The sequence below is a fragment of the Xenopus tropicalis genome, chromosome 4 (genome assembly GCF_000004195.4).
Source record: "Xenopus tropicalis strain Nigerian chromosome 4, UCB_Xtro_10.0, whole genome shotgun sequence".
NCBI lineage: Eukaryota > Metazoa > Chordata > Amphibia > Anura > Pipidae > Xenopus > Xenopus tropicalis.
Genome location: NC_030680.2, coordinates 144,791,374 through 144,815,165, shown reverse-complemented (window position 1 = coordinate 144,815,165; position 23,792 = coordinate 144,791,374). Strand labels below are relative to the sequence as shown.

General features: G+C 42.2%; 1 protein-coding gene across 3 annotated transcripts in view; it reads right to left on the bottom strand.

Annotated features, from left to right (window-relative positions):
- Positions 1 to 23,792, bottom strand: part of prickle2 (prickle planar cell polarity protein 2) — a 231,664-nt gene that overhangs the window by 39,779 nt on the left and 168,093 nt on the right. For all 3 annotated transcript variants that reach the window (XM_031901242.1, XM_012961769.2, XM_012961768.3), the window contains 4 exons: positions 22,861 to 22,974; positions 17,626 to 17,763; positions 11,121 to 11,324; positions 2,441 to 2,627 (listed from right to left, as the gene is read on the bottom strand). In XM_031901242.1, coding sequence (XP_031757102.1) covers positions 2,441 to 2,627; positions 11,121 to 11,324; positions 17,626 to 17,763; positions 22,861 to 22,974 — 643 coding nt within the window. The remainder of the gene's footprint in view (positions 1 to 2,440; positions 2,628 to 11,120; positions 11,325 to 17,625; positions 17,764 to 22,860; positions 22,975 to 23,792) is intronic.

Here is a 23,792-nt window from a genome sequence, read left to right as displayed (position 1 = left end):
GGGTAATTATATCTTAGTTGGGATCAAGTACAGGTACTGTTTTATTATTACAGAGAAAAGGGAATCATTTAACCATTAAATAAACCCAATAGGGCTGTTCTGCCCCAATAAGGGGTAATTATATCTTAGTTGGGATCAAGTACAGGTACTGTTTTATTATTACAGAGAAAAGGGAATCATTTAACCATTAAATAAACCCAATAGGGCTGTTCTGCCCCCAATAAGGGGTAATTATATCTTAGTTGGGATCAAGTACAGGTACTGTTTTATTATTACAGAGAAAAGGGAATCAATTAACCATTAAATAAACCCAATAGGGCTGTTCTGCCCCCAATAAGGGGTAATTATATCTTAGTTGGGATCAAGTACAGGTACTGTTTTATTATTACAGAGAAAAGGGAATCATTTAGCCATTAAATAAACCCAATAGGGCTGTTCTGCCCCCAATAAGGGGTAATTATATCTTAGTTGGGATCAAGTACAGGTACTGTTTTATTATTACAGAGAAAAGGGAATCATTTAGCCATTAAATAAACCCAATAGGGCTGTTCTGCCCCCAATAAGGGGTAATTATATCTTAGTTGGGATCAAGTACAGGTACTGTTTTATTATTACAGAGAAAAGGGAATCATTTAGCCATTAAATAAACCCAATAGGGCTGTTCTGCCCCCAATAAGGGGTAATTATATCTTAGTTGGGATCAAGTACAGGTACTGTTTTATTATTACAGAGAAAAGGGAATCATTTAACCATGAAATAAACCCAATAGGGCTGTTCTGCCCCCAATAAGGGGTAATTATATCTTAGTTGGGATCAAGTACAGGTACTGTTTTATTATTACAGAGAAAAGGGAATCATTTAACCATTAAATAAACCCAATAGGACTGTTCTGCCCCCAATAAGGGGTAATTATATCTTAGTTGGGATCAAGTACCGGTACTGTTTTATTATTACAGAGAAAAGGGAATCAATTTTAAAAAATTGAATTATTTGATTAAAATGGAGTCTTATAGGAGATGGCCATGCCATAATTCGGAGCTTTCTGGATAATGGGTTTCCCGATAAGGGATCCCATACCTGTACTGGAGATCTAAGCCTAAAACAAGATGTGGGATTACTATAGGGTCAAGTTAATATCTAGAGGGTTACGGGCTGCCCATCTTTGCTCTGGCATCTATAGAATTTAAGTAGAGGAAATATTATTTTTACCTATTAACGTTTGCCATTGAAACACTTTAAAGATTAAGGTTTTTTGTTGGTTCAAGTCCCCCTTTAGGGAACAGATTTTGGTCAGGCCCCCCCCCTTAGCTGATAACAGAGTTGGATAGCAGCCATAGTTAAAGGGGTTGGTCATGCTGCCCTTGGCTGTTTCTGAACTGAATCACAAGAAGCTGATTACGCTTGTGGTCTGGCAGCTGGTAAGTACTTTTCAGAAGATATTTGTCAAGATATTTTTGCCTGACTCCATGTAGGGCTGTTCGTCACAGTGTTGGCACCGTTCCCAGGGAGATTTAGTGCCAAATACAAGTTGTCACTTTGATACCAGCCGTAATGAGATAAATCAGATACAGTTCGATTACCTCCTCGTCCCACATTCCGTGATTCAGCGTTGTTTGGCCATACGGTTTCAACCCAACCATGGAACAACAAAGCCTGGAGAGATTTTGCCCCTTAAATAGCAAATCCAGTCATTTATAGACTTGGTATTAATTAAATTAGATGCCCTAGGTGGTTGTTTAGAATAGATGCCCTCAGTGTCGGACTGGCCCACCAGAATACCAGGAAAACTCCCGGTGGGCCCAGGTGTAAGTGGGCCCTCCTGTTCCTGACCATTTGGCCTGTTTCATGGCCATTCCCTATTTCTGAATGGGAACAAAGAGGAGAAATAGATGGAAGAATAGATGCTAGCATGTAAATAAAAGAGACTTTTAGTTACATGAATAAAGAGGTTGGGTGAGGAAAGGATGAAAAATAGTTTGGAGTGTGGGCCTATGGTCTAAGGTTTTCTGGTGGCCCCTGAGGTCCCAGTCCGACACTGGATGCCCTAGGCGTTGGCTGTTTTGGCCTAAAGGTGGCCATACATCCTACAATTATGATCTTTAACGTTCGTAGGAAAGATCGTTCATCCACTCAAGTAACACTAAGAGCCATCAGATAAGCAGATAATAACAAAGGAATTCTTTACCCCTATCTGACAATTTAGCATTAACATTATGATGTTCGGGCACATCGATGACCTATATCCAAGGTTTTTACCGAGATCTCTTGTTCGATAATATCGGTGCGTGTATGGCCACCTTGAGGGTAAATAAGTCACAATGGTGGATGACCAGTGGCTCTCAAACTATTACAAAGCCCAACAGCTTCCATGACTGCCAGCCAATCAGCACGTGGAGTAGTGGAAATCGTAGAACAAACAGCTGATAGAATCGGTACCTACCTATATGCTGTGCACACGTGTCGCAGTATTCGGCGTAGAGAGACTCAAAGCAGTTGCAGCAGTATGGACGTCCTTCTTTCATGATATACCGCTGGCCTCCCAGGACAGTTTCACATTCAAAACAACAAAAGTGCTTCATGTGCCAGTGTCTTCCTTCAGCTTCTGTGCATTCATCTGCAAAAATAATCTAATAGAACAAAGTGCCAAATTAGCCCAGGAACTCTCTGGCAAAGCTAAACACACATTACAGAATATAAGAGCACAGAATTAGGGGGAACATTTTTCTTAGACCCCTTTAGTTCCCCTTTGTCCTATAGGGAAGGGAATGAGGGTGCAGCAGTGAAATCTTCTCCCCAAACTGCTAAATCTACTTCACTCCAAACTTTATTTGATATATTTTAATATAGTTTAGTAATGCTGATATCAGAAACAAACTAAATTCACAGTTTTAGGCTTTAAGCAAATATAAAGGCTACTCCAATACAAAGATAAATTGCAATTAGCATGCCAAGTCATGCACCCTATGTATTCAGAGATAAATCGGCCCAAGTGAGTATTTGTTGTTATTAACCAAAGCATGGGAAATATCCTTAAGATGGTTGGTATTTGACCAAAAAATGATTATATTATACAATTTTTCCATTCTTCTCTCATTCATTCCACAAAAAATATCATCTATGGTCACATCTGCAGCTCTGTCCACCTCATTGACTTGACAAGATGAAGCTTTCTCTAGGGAAGGTAACCTAGCAGATGAGCCCAAAAGACATCAGTGGTCATATGCTGATTGGCTGCTTGCCAGGCAAGTCCAAACCCCCCATCCCTTATGGGATATTATGCCCAACTGGCAAATAGGCAGAGCTGTTTAGGCTTTTGCAGTGTTGGGTGATTCTTACTTTGATTTTAAATGCTAATGTCAAATACTGAGAAAATAAGGTGATTAGTGCTTGAGCCTATTTTGTAGCCAAATCCAAATCCAAAAAAACAGGTATAGGACCCCTTATCCGGAAACCCTTTATCCAGAAAGCTCAGAATTACGGAAAACCCATCTCCCATAGACTCCATTTTAATCAAATAATGCAGAATTTTAAAACTGATTTCCGTTTTTCATTGTACAGGTATCGGACCCCTTATCCGGAAACCCGTTATCCAGAAAGCTCCGAATTACGGAAAGCCCGTCTCCCATAGACTCTATTTTAATCAAATAATTCAGAATTTTAAAACTGATTTCCTTTTTCTCTGTAATAATAAAACAGTACCTGTAATTGATCCCAACTAAGATATAATTACCCCTTATTGGGGACAGAACAGCCCTATTGGGTTTATTTCATGGTTAAATGATTCCCTTTTCTCTGTAATAATAAAACAGTACCTGTACTTGATCCCAACTAAGATATAATTACCCCTTATTGGGGGCAGAACAGCCCTATTGGGTTTATTTAATGGTTAAATAATTCCCTTTTCTCTGTAATAATAAAACAGTACCTGTACTTGATCCCAACTAAGATATAATTACCCCTTATTGGGGCAGAACAGCCCTATTGGGTTTATTTAATGGTTAAATGATTCCCTTTTCTCTGTAATAATAAAACAGTACCTGTACTTGATCCCAATTAAGATATAATTAATCCTTATTGGATGCAAAACAATCCTGTTGGGTTCAATTAATGTTTTATTGATTTTTTAGTAGACTTAAGGTATGAAGATCCAAATTACGGAAAGACCCCTTATCCGGAATACCCTTGGTCCCGAGCATTCTGGATAATAGGTCCTATACCTGTAGTAATAAAACAGTACCTTGTAATTGATCCCAACTAAAATATAAATAATCCTTATTGGATGCAAAACAAGGTATGGAGATCCAAATTACGGAAAGACCCCTTATCCGGAATACCAAGCATCCTATACCTGTATTGTGGAAATGTGCAGCAGAAAGCCACAGCCACCATGGACATATAGGCACTCCACAGGGGTAAAAAAGACTCTACCCATCATCTCCAAAAGCCCTACGCATTTCATGCCCTAAGGGCAATTAATCATGGGCTGATCCAGCACCCAGCTATGATTACAGATATTATCCTGCAGGAGATCAGTTTAATATAAACCCATAATTATTTTAATTTACGAGGAAGGATTTTGTCACCAGTGTCCCGGTACAGCTGTGGGTTCCACATTCACACCCTCATTCTTCAGCTTACACATATAGTGGAATAGGAATATACAGTGTTTATAGGAATATACAGCATTTATTGGAATAGACAGCGTTTAAATCCCATGTAGTGATATATAAGAGAATGTCATTACTAAATATATTTCACTGTGCTTTTTAAACCATGTGGGAAACCATATTCACACCCTCATCCTTCAATTTATATTCTCTTTCTGCTGGTTCCAGTCTTTTAGACCAATTCAGCAGTTTATCTGCCCGACATGTTTGGGGATCCTTACCTGACCGATATGTGCCCAATAACTGGCCAGGTGTCGACCAGGCAGGTTTCATTCTTTAGTTAGATCAGGGACTGTCTCTGTACTCACTCCCATTGCTCCTATGTCAGTTGTTGTAGTTTGATTGTTTGGCCCTAGGCCCTTAGGTGGGCATAGCTGAGGAAGATGTGCTTGTTTGGAGGTCTCCCCAAACAAGAAAATCCTATACTATATGTATGGCCCCCTTTACTCTACAGTTTACGTTCTCACTCTTTTTCTGCAATTGTTAGCCTCATTCTCCAACTCATATATTGTGGGAAAAGAACATACAGTCAGGAATCTATACCTTTGAAAGGGGTTGTCCACCTTTAAATTAAGTTTTAGTATGGCGTTGACATTAATATTCTAAGACAATTTGTCTTACTTTTTTGTGGTTTTTCAGTTTCAGTAGATTTATCTTTTTTATTAAGCAGCTGTTCAGTTTGGTATTTCAGCAGCTATCTGGTTGCTAGAGTCTTATTCACCCTAGCAACCAGGCAGTCGTTTGAACAAGATATGGGAATATGAATAGAAAAAGGACCTGCATAGTAAGATAAGTAATAAAAAGTAACAAGAGCAATAAAATTGTTACCTCACAAAACAATAGTGTTTTGGCTGCCGGGGTCAGTGACCCCCATTTGAAAACTGAAGAGTCAGAAGAAGAAGCCAAATAATTAAAAAACTATAAAAATAAGTTAGTTTCATTATTACAGAGCAAAGGGAGATTATTTTTAAAAATGAGAATTATTCGCATATGGAAAATATATATAAAAATTTATGGAAAAATATACAATTTTTCATTATTATATTGTATATTCTTTATTTTATTGATTTTTTTATTATAGTTATGTATATATCTTGTGTAGTGCACCTTTTTGATCCAGGAGGACGATACTTCATCCCATCTGTGTACTTGTAAGTATATTGTCGGGATGACAATAAGGGCTCTGGCACACGGGGAGATTAGTCGCCCGCGACAAAACTCCCTGTTCGCGGGCGACTAATCTCCCCGGATTGCCATCCCACCGGCGAAAATTTAAATCGCCGGTGGGATGGCATATTCGGCGGCGCAATTTCAGTGAAATCACGCAAATTGCCGCCGCGTATGCCATCCCACCATCGATTTACATTTTCGCCAGTGGGATGGCAATCCGGGGAGATTAGTCGCCCGAGACACGGGAGATTTGTCGCGGGCGACTAATCTCCCTGTGTGCCCAAGCCCTAAAGCTCTACTTAACTTAACTTATATAATGGAATCTCTGGGAGATAGCCATGTCGTCATTTGTAACTTTCTGGGTAACAGGTTACTGGATAATGGATCCCATACCTGTACTAACTCTCCATGCTATTTACGTTAAATAAAATATATATCTATGCGAGGAAAGCTTCGACCTGCAGAAATTCGGTTACTAAACCATAGAAGAATTTTAATGGCGCGGCTCTCACGATTTGGAACTCGTTGACTGAATGTTTACAGCGCTCGTAAAACCATTATGCTCCTTTCTTTCTTCCCCCCAATGTAAAATGATTCTGAAGACTGTAAATACCTCAGACTGTCTGAAGTGTCGGAGATTACACTATAAAAACACACATTCAATTTGCACATCTCCCCGAGGCTCTGTTTAATCCCACATTATCCTGTCATGGGATCCTCTGCGGTGTGATTTTTTGCTGACTGCTTCTATAGAAAGGTGAGATAAGACCGGGGCTGTTTTCTTACTTTCTCAACAGGACGTATATCAGTTCGGAGATTTCCCAGAACATAAGCAGGGACTTGGAATTCTGGGGTTTCTCACAGTATGGTGGATTGTTAGGGAAGAGGTCACCGGGCTATAGGTATAGAATTTGCTGTAGGGATTCGCAGAATTTTCTTCATTTCTGGCTGGAATGATCAGTTCCAGATTTTTGGGCAGATGCTATTTATTCATGGCAGAAGGTATACTGTACCGCAAAGCAGACACACATACCATAGCGAGTAATAACCGGAGGCGAGGATTCCCAACCTTTACCTCTGGGGACTCAGCAAGTCTGGGAATCGGCCTTATGACTGCTGTACATCTTATTTAAATTTATGTGGCCTGTTATTAGGGTTATGTTTTACTGAACTAAAGGGGATCAGAAAGATTCATGATTGGGTCCTGACCCAGAGGTTAAGCATCTTTGACCTAAGGGGGTAATATAATACCAAGCAGAACTTTTGCCTCGGATCTAGTAGCCCGTGGCAACCAATCCGATGCTCGCTTCCAGACGGCAGTCCAACAAATGTTGGTTACAAATACAAAAAAAGTTCAGCTTCTTATAAATGCATCAGCTGTTTGGTATTCAAATACAGGTATGGGATCCCTTATCCGGAAACCCGATATCCAGAAAGCTCCGAATTACGGAAAGCCTGTCTCCCATAGACTCCATTATAAGCAAATAATTCAGATTTTAAAAATTGATTTCCTTTTTCTCTGTAAAAATAAAACAGTGCTTTGTATTTGATCCAAACTAAGATATAATTAATCCTTACTGGGTGCAAAATAATCTTATTGAGTTTAATTAATGTTTTATTGATTTTTTTAAAGACTTAAGGTATGAAGATCCAAATTACAGAAAGACCCCTTATCCGGAATACCCTTGGTCCCGAGCATTCTGGATAATGGGTCCTATACCTGTATTCTAATTAGCGGATCACATGAATGCTGAGGGCGACCATATTGCAGAGAGCTGCAGCCCCATTCTAACCCAAAAACGTCTACAGAAGTCAATGGGTGGTTCTTGACAATCCATATGTTGTAATGTGCACAGTAGGAGGATATTTATGTGAGCAACCCACACATAGGGGCACATTCATCAAAGTACGATTGTCTCCGAATATTTTTTTTGCGATTTTTTTTCATTAATTTGTGCGACTTTTTCGTAGTTTCGGATACATTTAAGCTTCGTTATCATGACTTTCCTTGGGCCGGGTTGGAGCTGCAGAGTGCCATTGAGCCCTATGGGAGACTTTCCTTGGGCCGGGTTGGAGCTGCAGAGTGCCATTGAGCCCTATGGGAGGCTTTCCTTGGGCCGGGTTGGAGCTGCAGAGTGCCATTGAGCCCTATGGGAGACTTTCCTTGGGCCGGGTTGGAGCTGCAGAGTGCCATTGAGCTCTATGGGAGACTTTCCTTGGGCCGGGTTGGAGCTGCAGAGTGCCATTGAGCCCTATGGGAGACTTTCCTTGGGCCGGGTTGGAGCTGCAGAGTGCCATTGAGCCCTATGGGAGACTTTCCTTGGGCCGGGTTGGAGCTGCAGAGTGCCATTGAGCCCTATGGGAGACTTTCCTTGGGCCGGGTTGGAGCTGCAGAGTGCCATTGAGCCCTATGGGAGACTTTCCTTGGGCCGGGCTGGAGCTGCAGAGTGCCATTGAGCCCTATGGGAGACTTTCCTTGGGCCGGGTTGGAGCTGCAGAGTGCCATTGAGCCCTATGGGAGACTTTCCTTGGGCCGGGTTGGAGCTGCAGAGTGCCATTGAGCCCTATGGGAGACTTTCCTTGGGCCGGGCTGGAGCTGCAGAGTGCCATTGAGCCCTATGGGAGACTTTCCTTGGGCCGGGTTGGAGCTGCAGAGTGCCATTGAGCCCTATGGGAGGCTTTCCTTGGGCCGGGTTGGAGCTGCAGAGTGCCATTGAGCCCTATGGGAGACTTTCCTTGGGCCGGGTTGGAGCTGCAGAGTGCCATTGAGCCCTATGGGAGACTTTCCTTGGGCCGGGTTGGAGCTGCAGAGTGCCATTGAGCCCTATGGGAGGCTTTCCTTGGGCCGGGTTGGAGCTGCAGAGTGCCATTGAGCCCTATGGGAGGCTTTCCTTGGGCCAGGTTGGAGCTGCAGAGTGCCATTGAGCCCTATGGGAGACTTTCCTTGGGCCGGGTTGGAGCTGCAGAGTGCCATTGAGCCCTATGGGAGACTTTCCTTGGGCCGGGTTGGAGCTGCAGAGTGCCATTGAGCCCTATGGGAGACTTTCCTTGGGCCGGGTTGGAGCTGCAGAGTGCCATTGAGCCCTATGGGAGACTTTCCTTGGGCCGGGTTGGAGCTGCAGAGTGCCATTGAGCCCTATGGGAGACTTTCCTTGGGCCAGGCTGGAGCTGCAGAGTGCCATTGAGCCCTATGGGAGACTTTCCTTGGGCCGGGTTGGAGCTGCAGAGTGCCATTGAGCCCTATGGGAGGCTTTCCTTGGGCCAGGTTGGAGCTGCAGAGTGCCATTGAGCCCTATGGGAGACTTTCCTTGGGCCAGGTTGGAGCTGCAGAGTGCCATTGAGCCCTATGGGAGACTTTCCTTGGGCCGGGTTGGAGCTGCAGAGTGCCATTGAGCCCTATGGGAGGCTTTCCTTGGGCCGGGTTGGAGCTGCAGAGTGCCATTGAGCCCTATGGGAGACTTTTCTTGGGCCGGGTTGGAGCTGCAGAGTGCCATTGAGCCCTATGGGAGACTTTTCTTGGGCCGGGTTGGAGCTGCAGAGTGCCATTGAGCCCTATGGGAGGCCTTCCTTGGGCCGGGTTGGAGCTGCAGAGTGCCATTGAGCCCTATGGGAGACTTTCCTTGGGCCGGGTTGGAGCTGCAGAGTGCCATTGAGCCCTATGGGAGACTTTCCTTGGGCCGGGTTGGAGCTGCAGAGTGCCATTGAGCCCTATGGGAGACTTTCCTTGGGCCGGGTTGGAGCTGCAGAGTGCCATTGAGCCCTATGGGAGACTTTCCTTGGGCCGGGTTGGAGCTGCAGAGTGCCATTGAGCCCTATGGGAGACTTTCCTTGGGCCGGGTTGGAGCTGCAGAGTGCCATTGAGCCCTATGGGAGACTTCCCTTGGGCCGGGTTGGAGCTGTAGAGTGCCATTGAGATGAAACCCACTTATTGTACAGCGCTGTGGAATATGTTGGCGCTTTATAAATAAATGTTAATAATAATAATTGAGCCCTATGGGAGGCTTCCAAAAATCATGCACAGAAAGATCAAAGTCAGAAAGGTTTTCCTGCCGTTTACGATCGTTCGGATACGAAAATTTTATGACTTTCAGATTGCCAATACGATATTATCGTGACTATTATGATTTGTGAGCATTTTTGTGACATTTCCGATGATCAGAAATGATCTTATCTCATCCGAATTTTACCCATTTTGGGATTTGAACTCGTACTTTGATGAATCTGCCCCATGGTCTTCCAAAAATTGATGATCTGGTCTCTCTACGTTGGACCAACATTAAGAATCCCCCCTCCTCTAGACTTTGCATATCATTAACTGTTACAGTTCTATTAGTATTAATTAGGCAGTAGATGAACAAGAAGACAACAGTCGCTCAAGCCTTTCAATATCTACTACAGGTTGATGCAGAAGAAGACGGCCCCCTACCCTCCCGCCCTTCCCAGAAAGCCAGCTGGTAATTGAGCCTCACCAGCCTCAGCGGTTAGTTTATGAATATGGCCCAGTACATGCTCAGCTTGTTTATTCTGCTGGGGCTCGGGGGGGGGGGGGATTGCTGGACTGACACGGGTTATGTTTGCCTACCCTGAAGTGCAAACAGTATCACAGGATATTGGCGCTGTGAGTGACACACTGGGTAGAGGGGCTACCCTTCTGCAGTCCATACTGAAAATGTTATAGTAAAGGTAAAGTAATAGTGTATATTTCCATGAATATTGTACTAACCACACATACCACTCCAGGCCTGCCCATATTGCTTATCTCAATGGAGTCATTATTATGCTTTATTAATACTGACATATTGCCCAGCACTTTATAGAGAACATTCAGTTATCGCCCCATAGAGCCTGCTCCCTATCACAGCCCTTAACGCTTGGGTCAGTTTACTCAAGAGCCAATGTAAAAATTGGCTGAAATATATTGCCCTATATTAGTAATGATCCAGGACTTCAAACATGTCCCCACAAGAGCGCCATCTTGGATTTTGTCACGCCATGTTTTGTTTCTGTGTTAATATAAAATCTATTAATGAATTACTATATTGTGAGTGGGGCCCTAATCGCAGGTAAGTGACAGCAGCACAGAGTTCAAGTGGGGAATCAGCAGAAAAGGAGATGGGGGGCTACTGGGGCATCTTCAGGGGCACAGATCTTCCCTGCTAAAGGGTTGTGGGGGCCTTGGGCTGGTACCACTCAAGAGAAACACATTTTTTCTAGACTTTTTTTTAATGAAAAAAAAAATAAAATATATATATATATATATATATATATATATTCAAGTCCTACCTCATCACATGCCGCACACCTAGGCTTCAAACACTCGGCGTGGTGCCTGCCACAGTAGATCTTTCCATCTTGGTAGAAGTAGATAAGGTCAACCAGCAATTCATTGCAGATGATGCACACAAAGCACTGAGGGTGCCAGCAGACTCCATGCCCAGCTCTGGATGCAAAGACCGCCATGTCCCCTCCATTGATCTGACCACCGCACTGTCACAGGGAAAGAAAAGGCAAAGTTATCCATCAGTTAGAATGGGCCACACCAGATATTGCTAATGTATAAATCTCAGCATCAGTAATCCCAAGGCAGTGCTGCGGGTTCTTTAAATTGTATTTCAGCAACATAATAAAGGTGGGCCAGGCCATCCCTGTATATACAGTACCGGTGTTACACAAATTCGTTTGAAGAAATATGTTGTACTTTTCTACTGATTAAAGTTTAACCCTTTAGTGATTCAATCTATAAAGCTGGATCTGCCATTGGTACAACCCAATATAAGAGCTCTCACCCATGGATAAGCCAATTGGCCGCCTTGGTCTTTCATATCAGTTTGTGGATGTTTGAGCCCTCACATGTTCCAGATTGGCCAATGACATACATGAGCATAAATAATGAGAATGTGGGTTTCTCAGTTGCATAGTCAACTACTATTGAAACATCATAGGTAATTACAAGCTGTGGCATTATGGCAGCATAGGTATTCCCAGCCCCCTAAGTTTGCTCATAGCCTGTACAGAGAGATACCATAAAACTATGGCACATAGGGATTTCCCTGTACTAAGCACAATTCAGCAGGAACAGCCCCCTAAGTTTGCTCATAGCCTGTACAGAGAGATACCATAAAACTATGGTAGCGCAGGGATACCCTTGTACTAAGCACAATTCAGCAGGAACAGCCCCCTAAGTTTGCTCATAGCCTGTACAGAGAGATACCATAAAACTATGGCACATAGGGATTCCCCTGTACTAAGCACAATTCAGCAGGAACAGCCCCCTAAGTTTGCTCATAGCCTCTACAGAGAGATACCATAAATCTATGGCACATAGGGATTTCCCTGTACTAAGCACAATTCAGCAGGAACAGCCCCCTAAGTTTGCTCATAGCCTGTACAGAGAGATACCATAAAACTATGGCACATAGGGATTCCCCTGTACTAAGCACAATTCAGCAGGAACAGCCCCATGTGTTTGCTCATAACCTGTACAGGTATACTGCAATTATACATTAAAAGTCAAGCTACTGTGCCTTTAAAATCCAAAGGTGTTTTTTAACATTTTTTTCTTATATAGGTCATCAATGCGATCCAGGGGGTTTAACATGGATTTCATCCAGAGTTAATTGAAGCTGCATCTCATTACCAAAAGCGCTTAGACCGAAGAATTCAATATTCTAAAATAACTGTGAAGCCTTAGGTCCTAAAACCTCCCCGGGGAGCGCGCCTAACAAAGGAGAACCAGGGGAGGAAGTTCTTGATTCCAAGGATTAGATCAGAAAATAATGAAAATCAGAGAAAGTGCTTTACAAAGGTTGTTCCGAGAAACATCATTTCTTAAGAAAACCTTTCACCCATCAAAAAAAACTGCCCAAGTGATAAATGAACTGCCGCTGCCGCTAAGGAAGGGGCATTTTTCAATCAGTAAATAAGCCTTTGTGGAACTGTATACGGTTTTCTTGCTGTGTAATTGGGCCCACATGTGGAATGATGCCACTGTATCCAGCTACAGTTGCACAGTATGAGACTAACCTCACGTCTGGGCGTGGAACACACTCAACACCTCTCTGAATGACAATTCAATTTGCAAGGGAAGTTTTACCGGGGGGATTACACTGTCTGGGATCCCTCTAGACCAGAAAATTAGATGGAAGCTTTCATTATGCACCTGCAATACTACCTCCATCCAGCAGATGGAAACATACTGCTCTTCTATTTGTTAAACTCTATAATAGTCGTTAGAAATTCTGGGTTCAAGCCCCCCATCCCCCTTTGGGAACCACATTTGGTCTGAAATTCACTAAAATGTTACAAATATTTGAAACACTGTGCCGTCATACACCCTGGAATAATTCCAAGGATATCAAGGACAGCTCAACTGAGATGTCATGTTAATTGGCCTTTTTGAACCAAGAATGATGAACAGGTATCGGACCAGTTATCCAGAAACCCATTATCCAGAAAGTTCAACATTATGGAAAGGCCATCTCCCATAGACTCCATTATAAGCAAACAATTCCATTTTTTAAAAATGATTTCCTTTTTCTTTGTAATAATAAAACAGAACCTTGTACTTGATCCCAACTAAGATAAAATTACCCCTTATTGGGGCAGAACAGCCCTATTGGGTTTATTTAATGGTTAAATGATTCCCTTTTCTCTGTAATAATAAAACAGTACCTGTACTTGATCCCAACTAAGATATAATTACCCCTTATTGGGGGCAGAACAGCCCTATTGGGTTTATTTAATGGTTAAATGATTCCCTTTTCTCTGTAATAATAAAACAGTACCTGTACTTGATCCCAACTAAGATATAATTACCCCTTATTGGGGGCAGAACAGCCCTATTGGGTTTATTTCATGGTTAAATGATTCCCTTTTCTCTGTAATAATAAAACAGTACCTGTACTTGATCCCAACTAAGATATAATTACCCCTTATTGGGGGCAGAACAGCCCTATTGGGTTTATTTCATGGTTAAATGATTCCCTTTTCTCTGTAATAATAAAACAGTACCTGTACTTGATCCCAACTAAGATATAATTACCCCTTATTGGGGCAGAACAGCCCTATTGGGTTTATTTCATGGTTAAATGATTCCCTTTTCTCTTTAATAATAAAACAGTACCTGTACTTGATCCCAACTAAGATATAATTACCCCTTATTGGGGCAGAACAGCCCTATTGGGTTTATTTCATGGTTAAATGATTCCCTTTTCTCTTTAATAATAAAACAGTACCTGTACTTGATCCCAACTAAGATATAATTACCCCTTATTGGGGGCAGAACAGCCCTATTGGGTTTATTTCATGGTTAAATGATTCCCTTTTCTCTGTAATAATAAAACAGTACCTGTACTTGATCCCAACTAAGATATAATTACCCCTTATTGGGGGCAGAACAGCCCTATTGGGTTTATTTCATGGTTAAATGATTCCCTTTTCTCTGTAATAATAAAACAGTACCTGTACTTGATCCCAACTAAGATATAATTACCCCTTATTGGGGGCAGAACAGCCCTATTGGGTTTATTTATTAATGGTTAAATGATTCCCTTTTCTCTGTAATAATAAAACAGTACCTGTACTTGATCCCAGCTATGGTATAATTACCCCTTATCGGGGGCAAAACAATCCTACTGGGTTTAATTACAGTTTAAATTATTTTTTTTAGCAGACTTAAGGTAGGTGATCTGAATTATGGAAAGACCCCTTATCTGGAGAACCCCAGGTCCCGAGCATTCTGGATAACAGGTCCCATACCTGTAGAATAGTAATATAGTAGTAATTTTAACCAAATTTCACTAATTAATTTGGACCAACTATGCAGGCCAGCCCCATGGTAGGAAGACCTTGGCGGGTTCCTTACACAGACCAATAAGCTGCTGAATCAGAGTTTGAATATTCACAGGGTTGGACAAACCTGTATCCAATAGGAGTCTTAGAGTGGCCAAAGGGTAGACTAATTCGTTGACAGACCTTTTTGTCAATCACATGGCTAGACCAAGATGTAGCCAACAGTTAAAAAAACCAAGATCTCCAAAAGAAACACCATTGCAATATGCAATATCAAAATATAAATGGATAACACTTGTTTATGGCTTTGGCTTTCCCCTGAAAAATTAGATATGATAAGGGCATGTTTTGGAGGTGATCAGTAGCACCTCCCACTGAAGTCACTGTGAAGCTCCCCACAATATCTTGTCTCCAGCAGTTTAGCCAGGAAAGCATGGGGTGTTCCACAAATGCCAGTTAAGGGGCCCAATAATTTAGAACCCATTTGCTCAACCTCCTCAATCAACCTTTCACAGACAAAAGGTGGCACTTCAGTAGACCAGACTTTTGGTGGCCCCTTGCCCTTACTTTACAGAAGCTAAAAATGTGCAGGGCCAGACATTCTGAACTGCAAAAAGTGTCCTAAACCCAAAAAAGTCCTTTGTAACTACTGATAATCATCCTCTTTCCATGCTTTAAGAATGGAAACCGTTGTTCTCATTAGATATAATGTTTAAACCACCTTAAGGCAGGCAAATACGTTTAGGTGTAAAAAGTCTGTGGGGAAAAAAATGAAATATTGATATTTTCTATCTGGTGAGCCATTTCGGATATAGAATGTAAGAAAGATGTATTATCTTGCGTTCCATAGGCTGCAATTAACTCAGTGTAGAGCAGGAAGACTAAGGTGAAGTCAGTGAGGCTAATCTTTTTGGGCAGAAGAGAAATGAGCGCATAGCTGCTTGACATATGGAACTCATACGTTAATCCCCCCAGGATTAGGCTGTCTATGATACCTTATAATGAGCAGCACAGAAGCAGGAAGATTTAGTTTCCCTAATAACGGCGCACTGGCAACGCTGCACGACTAGTACGAAGCCACAAATCTATATGAAATATTCTATATAAAGAGGATTTATGGTCACAAATGTAAAATCTTGTTATAGCTCTTTCGGCAATAAAACCAACTGGAAATTATGAGCAAAAGGCTCAGGGTTGGACAATGTTACTTAACAAGTGACGAACCAATGGAATTGTGGGGACCAAGCCGCACTAAGATTAAGAAACAACAAGAATGGCCCCACTACTAGAGGGTCTCAAAAGCAGAGATAGGGGCCCAGTATGAGGCTAAGCTCTGTGGGAATATGCTTTTATGCTCTTCTGTATACCCCCAACGCTAACTTGATAATGATTTACAGTAGGGGCCCTAAACTGTGGGTCTGCTGCCTCAGGGGCCCAGCCTGAATGCAAGTTAGGGTATGATTTTGGAAGAACAGTATCTAGTAGAATTAATTCTAAAACAACAGGACTTATCTGAGGTTTTCTTGAAAACGTTTCACCACTCATCCGAGCGGCTTCTTCAGTTCAAATGACCTGTTGAACTGAAGAAGCCACTCGTTGAGTGGTGAAATGTTTTCAAGAAAAACTCAGAAAAGTCCTGTTGTTTTAGAATTAATTCTACTAGATACTGTGTATCATGACCTGGATGAATAAGAATCTTCATAGACATTTTGGAAGAAAGTCTATTTGCTCTCCTAGATACACCCAAAAGCTCATTTAGGATGAGACTTATTTGCTGCCCTAGATATTCTTGGATCTATAGCTGGATGACTGATACACCAATGTTTTTCTCAATATGTAACGAGTTATGACCTTTAAGGGGAGGCATGAAATAAAAAAAAGTCCAACAACCACTAGGGAGTGTATAGCCACATATTTGGCCACAAAGGGCAAGTCGAAACTCTAAGTCCCTTCCGGATACAATGTGTTAGGCATCTATCCTCTTAATGGGTTTAATAAAGATTGTGTGATTATATCCCTTTCCTGTTCCAACTGTTTCCCCCTGCTCTATTGCAGTGTATCAATAGTAACAATGGATGAGTCTAATCTCTATCTCTCCCTCTTTCTCTTACTCTTACTATAATTGGGTCAAGTGCCTCAGTAATCAGAACTACAGAGTTGTAACTTCTCTTCATTTCACTTTCAGCCAATCAAAAGAAATTTGATCATCAAGACTGAGAGTCGTGGCTCCCGGGTGGTTGGACAGCAGGTTCTGGGCTTAACCCTCAGCTAAAACGACTTTTATGCTTAATATTCAATTCATTTTCATTGCAAGGGAGGAAAGGCAAAGGGGCCATGGGAAATGCAGCAAGACTAAAACCTTATCCATGTGACCCCCCCCCAGTTCAATAAGTTAGATAAATAGAGCAATGCAGCCCTATGTTCCTGGTTAGCAGATGATCTACAAGATGTCCCAACTATTTTCTTTCCACCGCTCTTTATTGGGGGTATCAGACTGAAGCCTTAGCTGGGAGTTGTATAAAACTAAGCTATATAAAAACACAACTGGAAATATTTTCCCTTTAACTGCATCCCGCTGAGCTGAGCGCTTCCCCTTCCTAGCCAGGAATATTTAATCCAGCCGCTGAGTCTTGTAAATATTAGCTCATATGTCTTGGGTATGATCAATATTTGGATATCCTGACATATATCTGCGGGTATAATATAATACAGTACATTTGTTTGGATAGCCAAATTGGATTTGAGCGCAAGTGTCTCTTTAATAAGCAGCAAGACAAAGCGGTTTACAATGTACTGAACTTTCAGGGAGACAAATGATCCCATTCAAAGTAGGTCTTGCTGTTCACAGCTGTGTCTAGACAGCGGCATTTATGGCTTGGATACTTTATATGGGGCACTGCAACATAGCCGCCACTATAACCAGCTCATGATTTGCATTCAATCTCTTGTGTCGAAGCAATGGAAAATGGAACGGTTGTATGCTTATATAGATATATACCTGCTCACAAATGGCACCGGTCATGGTTACTGGGAAAGGTCTGACATTGCCTCTTCCTAAATTCTCTCTTTTTCTTTGGTTGCTGAACAGTTTCAGCTCTCGCTTTTCCTCTTCATCTAGCGAATTGCAATACCGGACCTGAAAAAACAAAGAGAGATTCTTCAGCAACAGACTCCCATTTCATGGAACCATTATAAAATCTGAGAATGAAAAATGCACTAAGCGCGTGGCTTTTCTTGCTCCACATGGGGCATAACCACGAGGGTTCCAACCACATAACTTGTTTTGCACACAATGAATCTGTACTCTTCTGGGCCCTTGGCACCCATGGTTAATACTCTTTTGGGCCTTCACACTTCCCTATGCTTTAGCCAGCACAACAAACACACTACTGTGAAAATGTATTAGAAACATGTTAATGTTACAAGGAAATACATTGTCTATTTGCCATCTACCATATATAATTTCCCTTACCATATAAAGTACATGGCACTCTGGAAACCACAGTTAGCTTGCCAACCTAGCCACAAAATAACAGATTTGGTCAAGCAATACAGTAATATCTTTCTTCTGTGTCTGTAATTCCCATAGATTCCCACAGATTCAGCCCAAGAGTGTGGCCAAATTGCTCAAGAGAACAGTGGAAATAACAGAACCGCCAACAATCAAATCCAATTTTTTCCAAATGACTGGTGGACGGCAATGTTGGATTTTACATAGTTACATAGGGTTGAAAAAAGACCAGAGTCCATCAAGTTCAACCCATTCAAGTAAACCCAGCACCCACAACCTATACTTACCTATCTATACACTCACATACATAAACTATATTTACAACCACTAATACTAACTGTAGATATTAGTATCACAATAGCCTTGGATATTCTGCTTGTTCAAGAACTCATCCAGGCCCCCCTTAAAGACCTTCTTAACCAATGGCTTTCCCTCAGTTGCAGCCTGTGTCTAAGGCTTACAGATAAGGGGGAGTTCATTATATAGGGTTGTTCAACATGGAAGGAATTGATTTATTGCCTTCTCCTCTTCCCACTCTCACTCTGATGATCGAGGAGGTTGCTTTCAGTTTCAGCATTTTGCCTTCCAAATCTTGTTTGTAAGCCCCATGTTCGTTGAATACATATCTTTATTGTTGATCAAATCCACTTGGACTTCTCATTGTGATAGATTCTGAGAATTCTGCAATGCATCCTAAAGCTTCTTTCTTTCAGCAGAGGACTAAGCTCATTTCACGGCCTCAGCAATGATTCAGTTCCTGCTGCCTGCGTAAGCACCGGGCAATGGGGAGGCTTTGGCAATAAGTCCTTGTAATGGAATTGCAAAGGCAAGGATCGACCCTTGGGAACTGAAGCAATTCAGCCCAACAGAGTGATTTCCCTGAGGCAAATAACTGCAACTTAATGCAACTTCCAAAATCATCTGCGTACTCTCGCTGCCTACAGCAGCCGAACCAATGAAATCACACAGATAGCTGAGGGTTTTATCCAAGGTTACAAGATACAAATCTCTTTCAGGGAAGTTATTGTGACACAGAAAGCACGGAGTAAGATTGAACTAAATGTTCTACTTGAGATCAAATGAAAAATAAGATTTAATAGCTTATTACTGAGCGGAGGCCTTATTAAACCCCAATGCAGGTTGAACAGTTGGATCAACACAGTACAGTTTTTATATATAATGCGCTGAATGTAGGACATCACTATATTACAATCTTCATGGTACCAGTAGACTTATCATGCCCATGTATCTACATTGCTAAATGTTCTGTAGGATCTGCACAAATGAAGTTTTTATAGGTACTTTGCTAACAAAACACCATTTATATTTACATATAGCTGCTTGTCCAGTGCAAGGTCCACCAAAGAAGAAAATAGCTACTGAAACTGAGGTTTCCACGGTTACTGATCAATGGCAATGGACATAGAAGATGAGCAACTTCTGCCCGCTGTGCTGGAACCATATTCTCTCACCAATGATATAAGAGTTTAGCCCAACCCTGTAATCATCAGGCCCATTTTTTAAAAGTGGAACCTCATTCCAGGATCAAGGATCAATATTCATTGTACTGCTCTTGTTCCAATGGCTACCATTTATATCCATGTTCATGGGATCTTAATCTGGGACTATCATTCTAACCCTTGAAACCATCTCCCATGTTCTTGTGGCCAACTATAACTCCCGGGCCCTACTGTTCAGAGGGCAGTATGTGACTTTTTGGGAAGCTCCCTTAGCCAGAACTAGGGGTAGGCAGAAGAGGGACCTGCCTAGGGCACAACGGTGGAGAGGAGCTAGGAATGTACCTTTTACCTAGCCTTAGTCCAGGCTCTTGTCTCCCCACCGCTGTTTGTCACTGCACAAATACCCACCCACAGGCACTTATTACACAAATGGGGGGGGGGGGCAAGGTGGCAGGCTAGGTTGCCTACGGCATCTGGCCAGCTTGCCCACCTCTGGTGGATAGTGTCACCCCAGTGTATTTGGTCTCAGTATTAGAATGTGATTCAATTGAGATAAGTCAGTCACAGATATTGGGGAACCCACTGTAATTACCAACAGGTCAAGGCTGCCGGTGATTACGGGGATCCACTAGCTCCAGTTGCATTTAATTCACCAGATCAGGCAGGCTGGGCACATTGGTACTCACCACAAGAGTTGCTGAGGAGTATGTAAGGATGCCAGTCATTTTGTGGATTTTAGTGTCAATGGCCGCTCCATTTTGTTTACTTATAACACTTGGCATTCATAAATGATCCCTCAGATCTTTAAAAAGAACACTGTGTTATTTATAAGTGGAACATTAGAATAAAGGAGAGCCCCGAGCCTCTCCTCCTTTACTGCACGGATTCTGTTGTTTCAGTTGTATTCCATGAACCCTGTGTTTTAACCTCAGCTGGAGACACAAATTGTAGGAAGATCCATATTCTCATATCATTTGCCTTTCTCTTTCTTTCATCCCTGATTCGACTCAGCGGGAACCTTATCCATTATTTATTTACACTCTGGAGCGTGACCAGATTTCCCGATGCACACACCCAAAAACCGCACTCATCCAGGTTTTCTATTCGTCTCATTCTTACCTCTGCCAACGATGACTACACTATTTAACTGTGTTCACACCGGGGGATTAACAAGAGGTTATGAGATTTGGTGGGAGAAAGAATAGACGCTGTGAGAGAATTATAAACCATAAATAAACCTGTCTGCAGACACCATTGTAGGTCATACATGTTTTGGCCAAATGGCAACAAAAATTTTGATAAGAAAATACCTAGGGGCTATTCAGTCTGCCAATGAATAACTACCCCTCCAACTTAAGTCAAAGTGTAAGGTGATAGTTAAGTGTGCTTACCACACCAATAAACCTGTATGCAGGACAATCACTTGGAGGACAGACACGCAGGGTTAGACTGGATTAGGAAAACACCCAGTGACACCGGGAAAATACCGGGTAGGCCCCAGCACTTGTGGGCCCTGATGACCCAGACCCAATCTGAACATGGCGCTTTCCCGATGGCCTCCCTCCCCCAATCACAGTGAAGTTAAGTATAAGATAGGAGTGCTCGGGGGGAGGGGTTGGGCGAGCATTTGTCAGGGGCCCCTGGGGTGGTACTGCCAAAAAATTACTTTAACCAAGGATAAGGAAACAGCCTCCACTCCCAAAGGTAAATTAAGACCCATTTAACTGGCCGAAAACTTAGGGAACTGCCTTAATAAAGGGTAACTAAACTGTCAGTCCCCTACATTAGCAACCACTATAACCAAAGTAACATTGGCATACCCTTGCCATGGTAATTAAGACACAAGTGGTCACTTTGAACAGAGAGCATTCAGCTGTATCTAACTATATAAACTTTGGTTTATCCCACTATAGACGCTGACATAGACCCAAGAAGATTTTTTCTTGTCTTTGCCAATCAATGAATGGAAGAAGCACCTCTCAAGCAAGTACAAAGGAATTTTGCAACAGCAGCGCCCATTTGCTCCAACGGGAGAGTTGCTGAACAAAAAGTGAAAAAAACCCACAAATAATAAAAAATGAAGACCAAATTGTCTTAGAATATAAGTCCCTACATCATACTAAAAGTTAACTCAAGGGTTGGAAGACAACTGCATAGTGCTCTATATATAAATCCTTTATCACTGAGGTTTAGGTTCCCTAATGGGGTAAAGTAATCACTACCCTGAAATAATGAGTCAAAACCATCAAGCACATTGTATAAAAAAAGTCAAGTAATACTCCTTCTAGGCACCTAAGGCTGAAGGCAGAGGTTCAGATGGCTGAAGTTCTCTTGATGTTCAATGTGATGAGACCGTTTGTGCCCACTTATAGCCACTTGACTGAATGGTAAATGGACTGTATTGCCGATGCTATTGCCGGCACGTGGGGATCACTTGGGGATGCCCAAGTTAGTGTTCCTTGGCTACTGGCACAAGCTACGGCCATAGACAGAGCATTTCCCATTCAAATTAACTGGAATCAGCTGTCAGCAGAGTCAGGCAATCTGATTCCTAGAGATTATACTATTATATTATACTATAGAGATTATACTATTATATTTATATGTACCAAGACCCATTTCATATAAAGTGCAACATTTATCCAAACTCACCCTGTTTGCCCCCCAGTTTGGTCTACAAACCTCTTCTATAATTAAAGTGGCTTCTGTTATATGTAACTGTTTCCCCTCCCAACTGCCCTGTACTGTACATAAGAAGTCACTTACTCCTTTCATCTCCTATTCGGATATTTTGGTAGTGTATTTATTTTTACACCCTGTGCCTGTGGAGTAAAAAGGGATCACAACGGCAATTAACCCTGTGACTCTGAAACTATGCAAGTACCTTGATATGAATAGAATAGCTTGGGTGGCATTCAGCCCTGGGCATGTCTCTCTTGCTACTAAGTTATGTTACACAATATAATATATCCTTTGAGCTTTAATAAAGGCTGTGCCAGGTCGAAGATGTTCCTTTGAGCTATGAAGGCAAAAAGATGAAGATATCTATGCTGTACCCTAAATAGCAAGAGCCCTGGCTGATGAACAAGCAGGAACAAGCAGACCTTGGCCCACCTATCACTTTGCCATTAAATAACTTTAGGAACAGTGAAGGGCAAACAAGGGATCTTTCCTCCTCCACTGACTTCCATGTACCATTAGCAGTATATCACTTGAGCAAACCATCTTCAGCATCAAGGTAGGTTGGACAAAGGATTCTCACCTCGTTGTCATGTGGAGGCAGCTGGTGCAGAAGCTGTTTTATTCTGGATTTTTCTCCCGGGCTATTGACGTAAGGGACTTTGTCATCTGGTAGGCAGCTGTAATACTGGTGAACCTATTGAGAGAAACCATATATACATATAAATAAATATAGAAGTCTTTCCTGTGCTTTATCTATAGTGCGTTGAATGGGACTGGGTACCGGCATGAGTAAGGAGGGGCCTAATAGAAAGAAGGCGGGGTTACTGGCAGGTTGTGGTTTGGGGATGTAGACATGCGTCAAAAGTCAATTAAATGACTAATTTCTCTACTTTCTCTACTCATATACAACATTAAAGCAAGACAAAGTTTCACTCAGACAAGGCCCCACTTATCTATGTAAACAATGGTCACCCCCAATAAAAATAATGCACAGAGACAAGACCACCATCAGGAATAAATTGAATGAAAAGAAATGGGTGATGACCCTGCCATGCCCACTGTACTAAAACCCTACCCATGATCCATCTAAATTGCACCCACAAGCCCTAAAGCATGCTTTCAAGGCTTCTCCGGCACAGGGGGTCCTGCCTGAGGTACCCCTAGTACCCCCATTACCCCCTGATGCCCTGAGCAGGGAATATGTTCCCCTGTACAAAAGCAATCCATATGGTCACGGGACATGTCCATGACTTTGAAGAGCCTTCCATATCACATTAAGCCATAATAATTCATGGCTCGTCCCTCTATTAATGCTGTAAGCTACCATCTTGGATTTCTAGACTCGCCCATAGCAATACTATCCAATCTGAGTAACCTCACATATATTTCAGGCAGAAATTTAGGTTACTTGGCCCCAAGTACAAGGTATAGATTGTTCTAAACAATTTGGAATATCTTCTGAATTTTGAATCAATTCCATTTCTATCCAATAGGGACATTTCAGATACTATC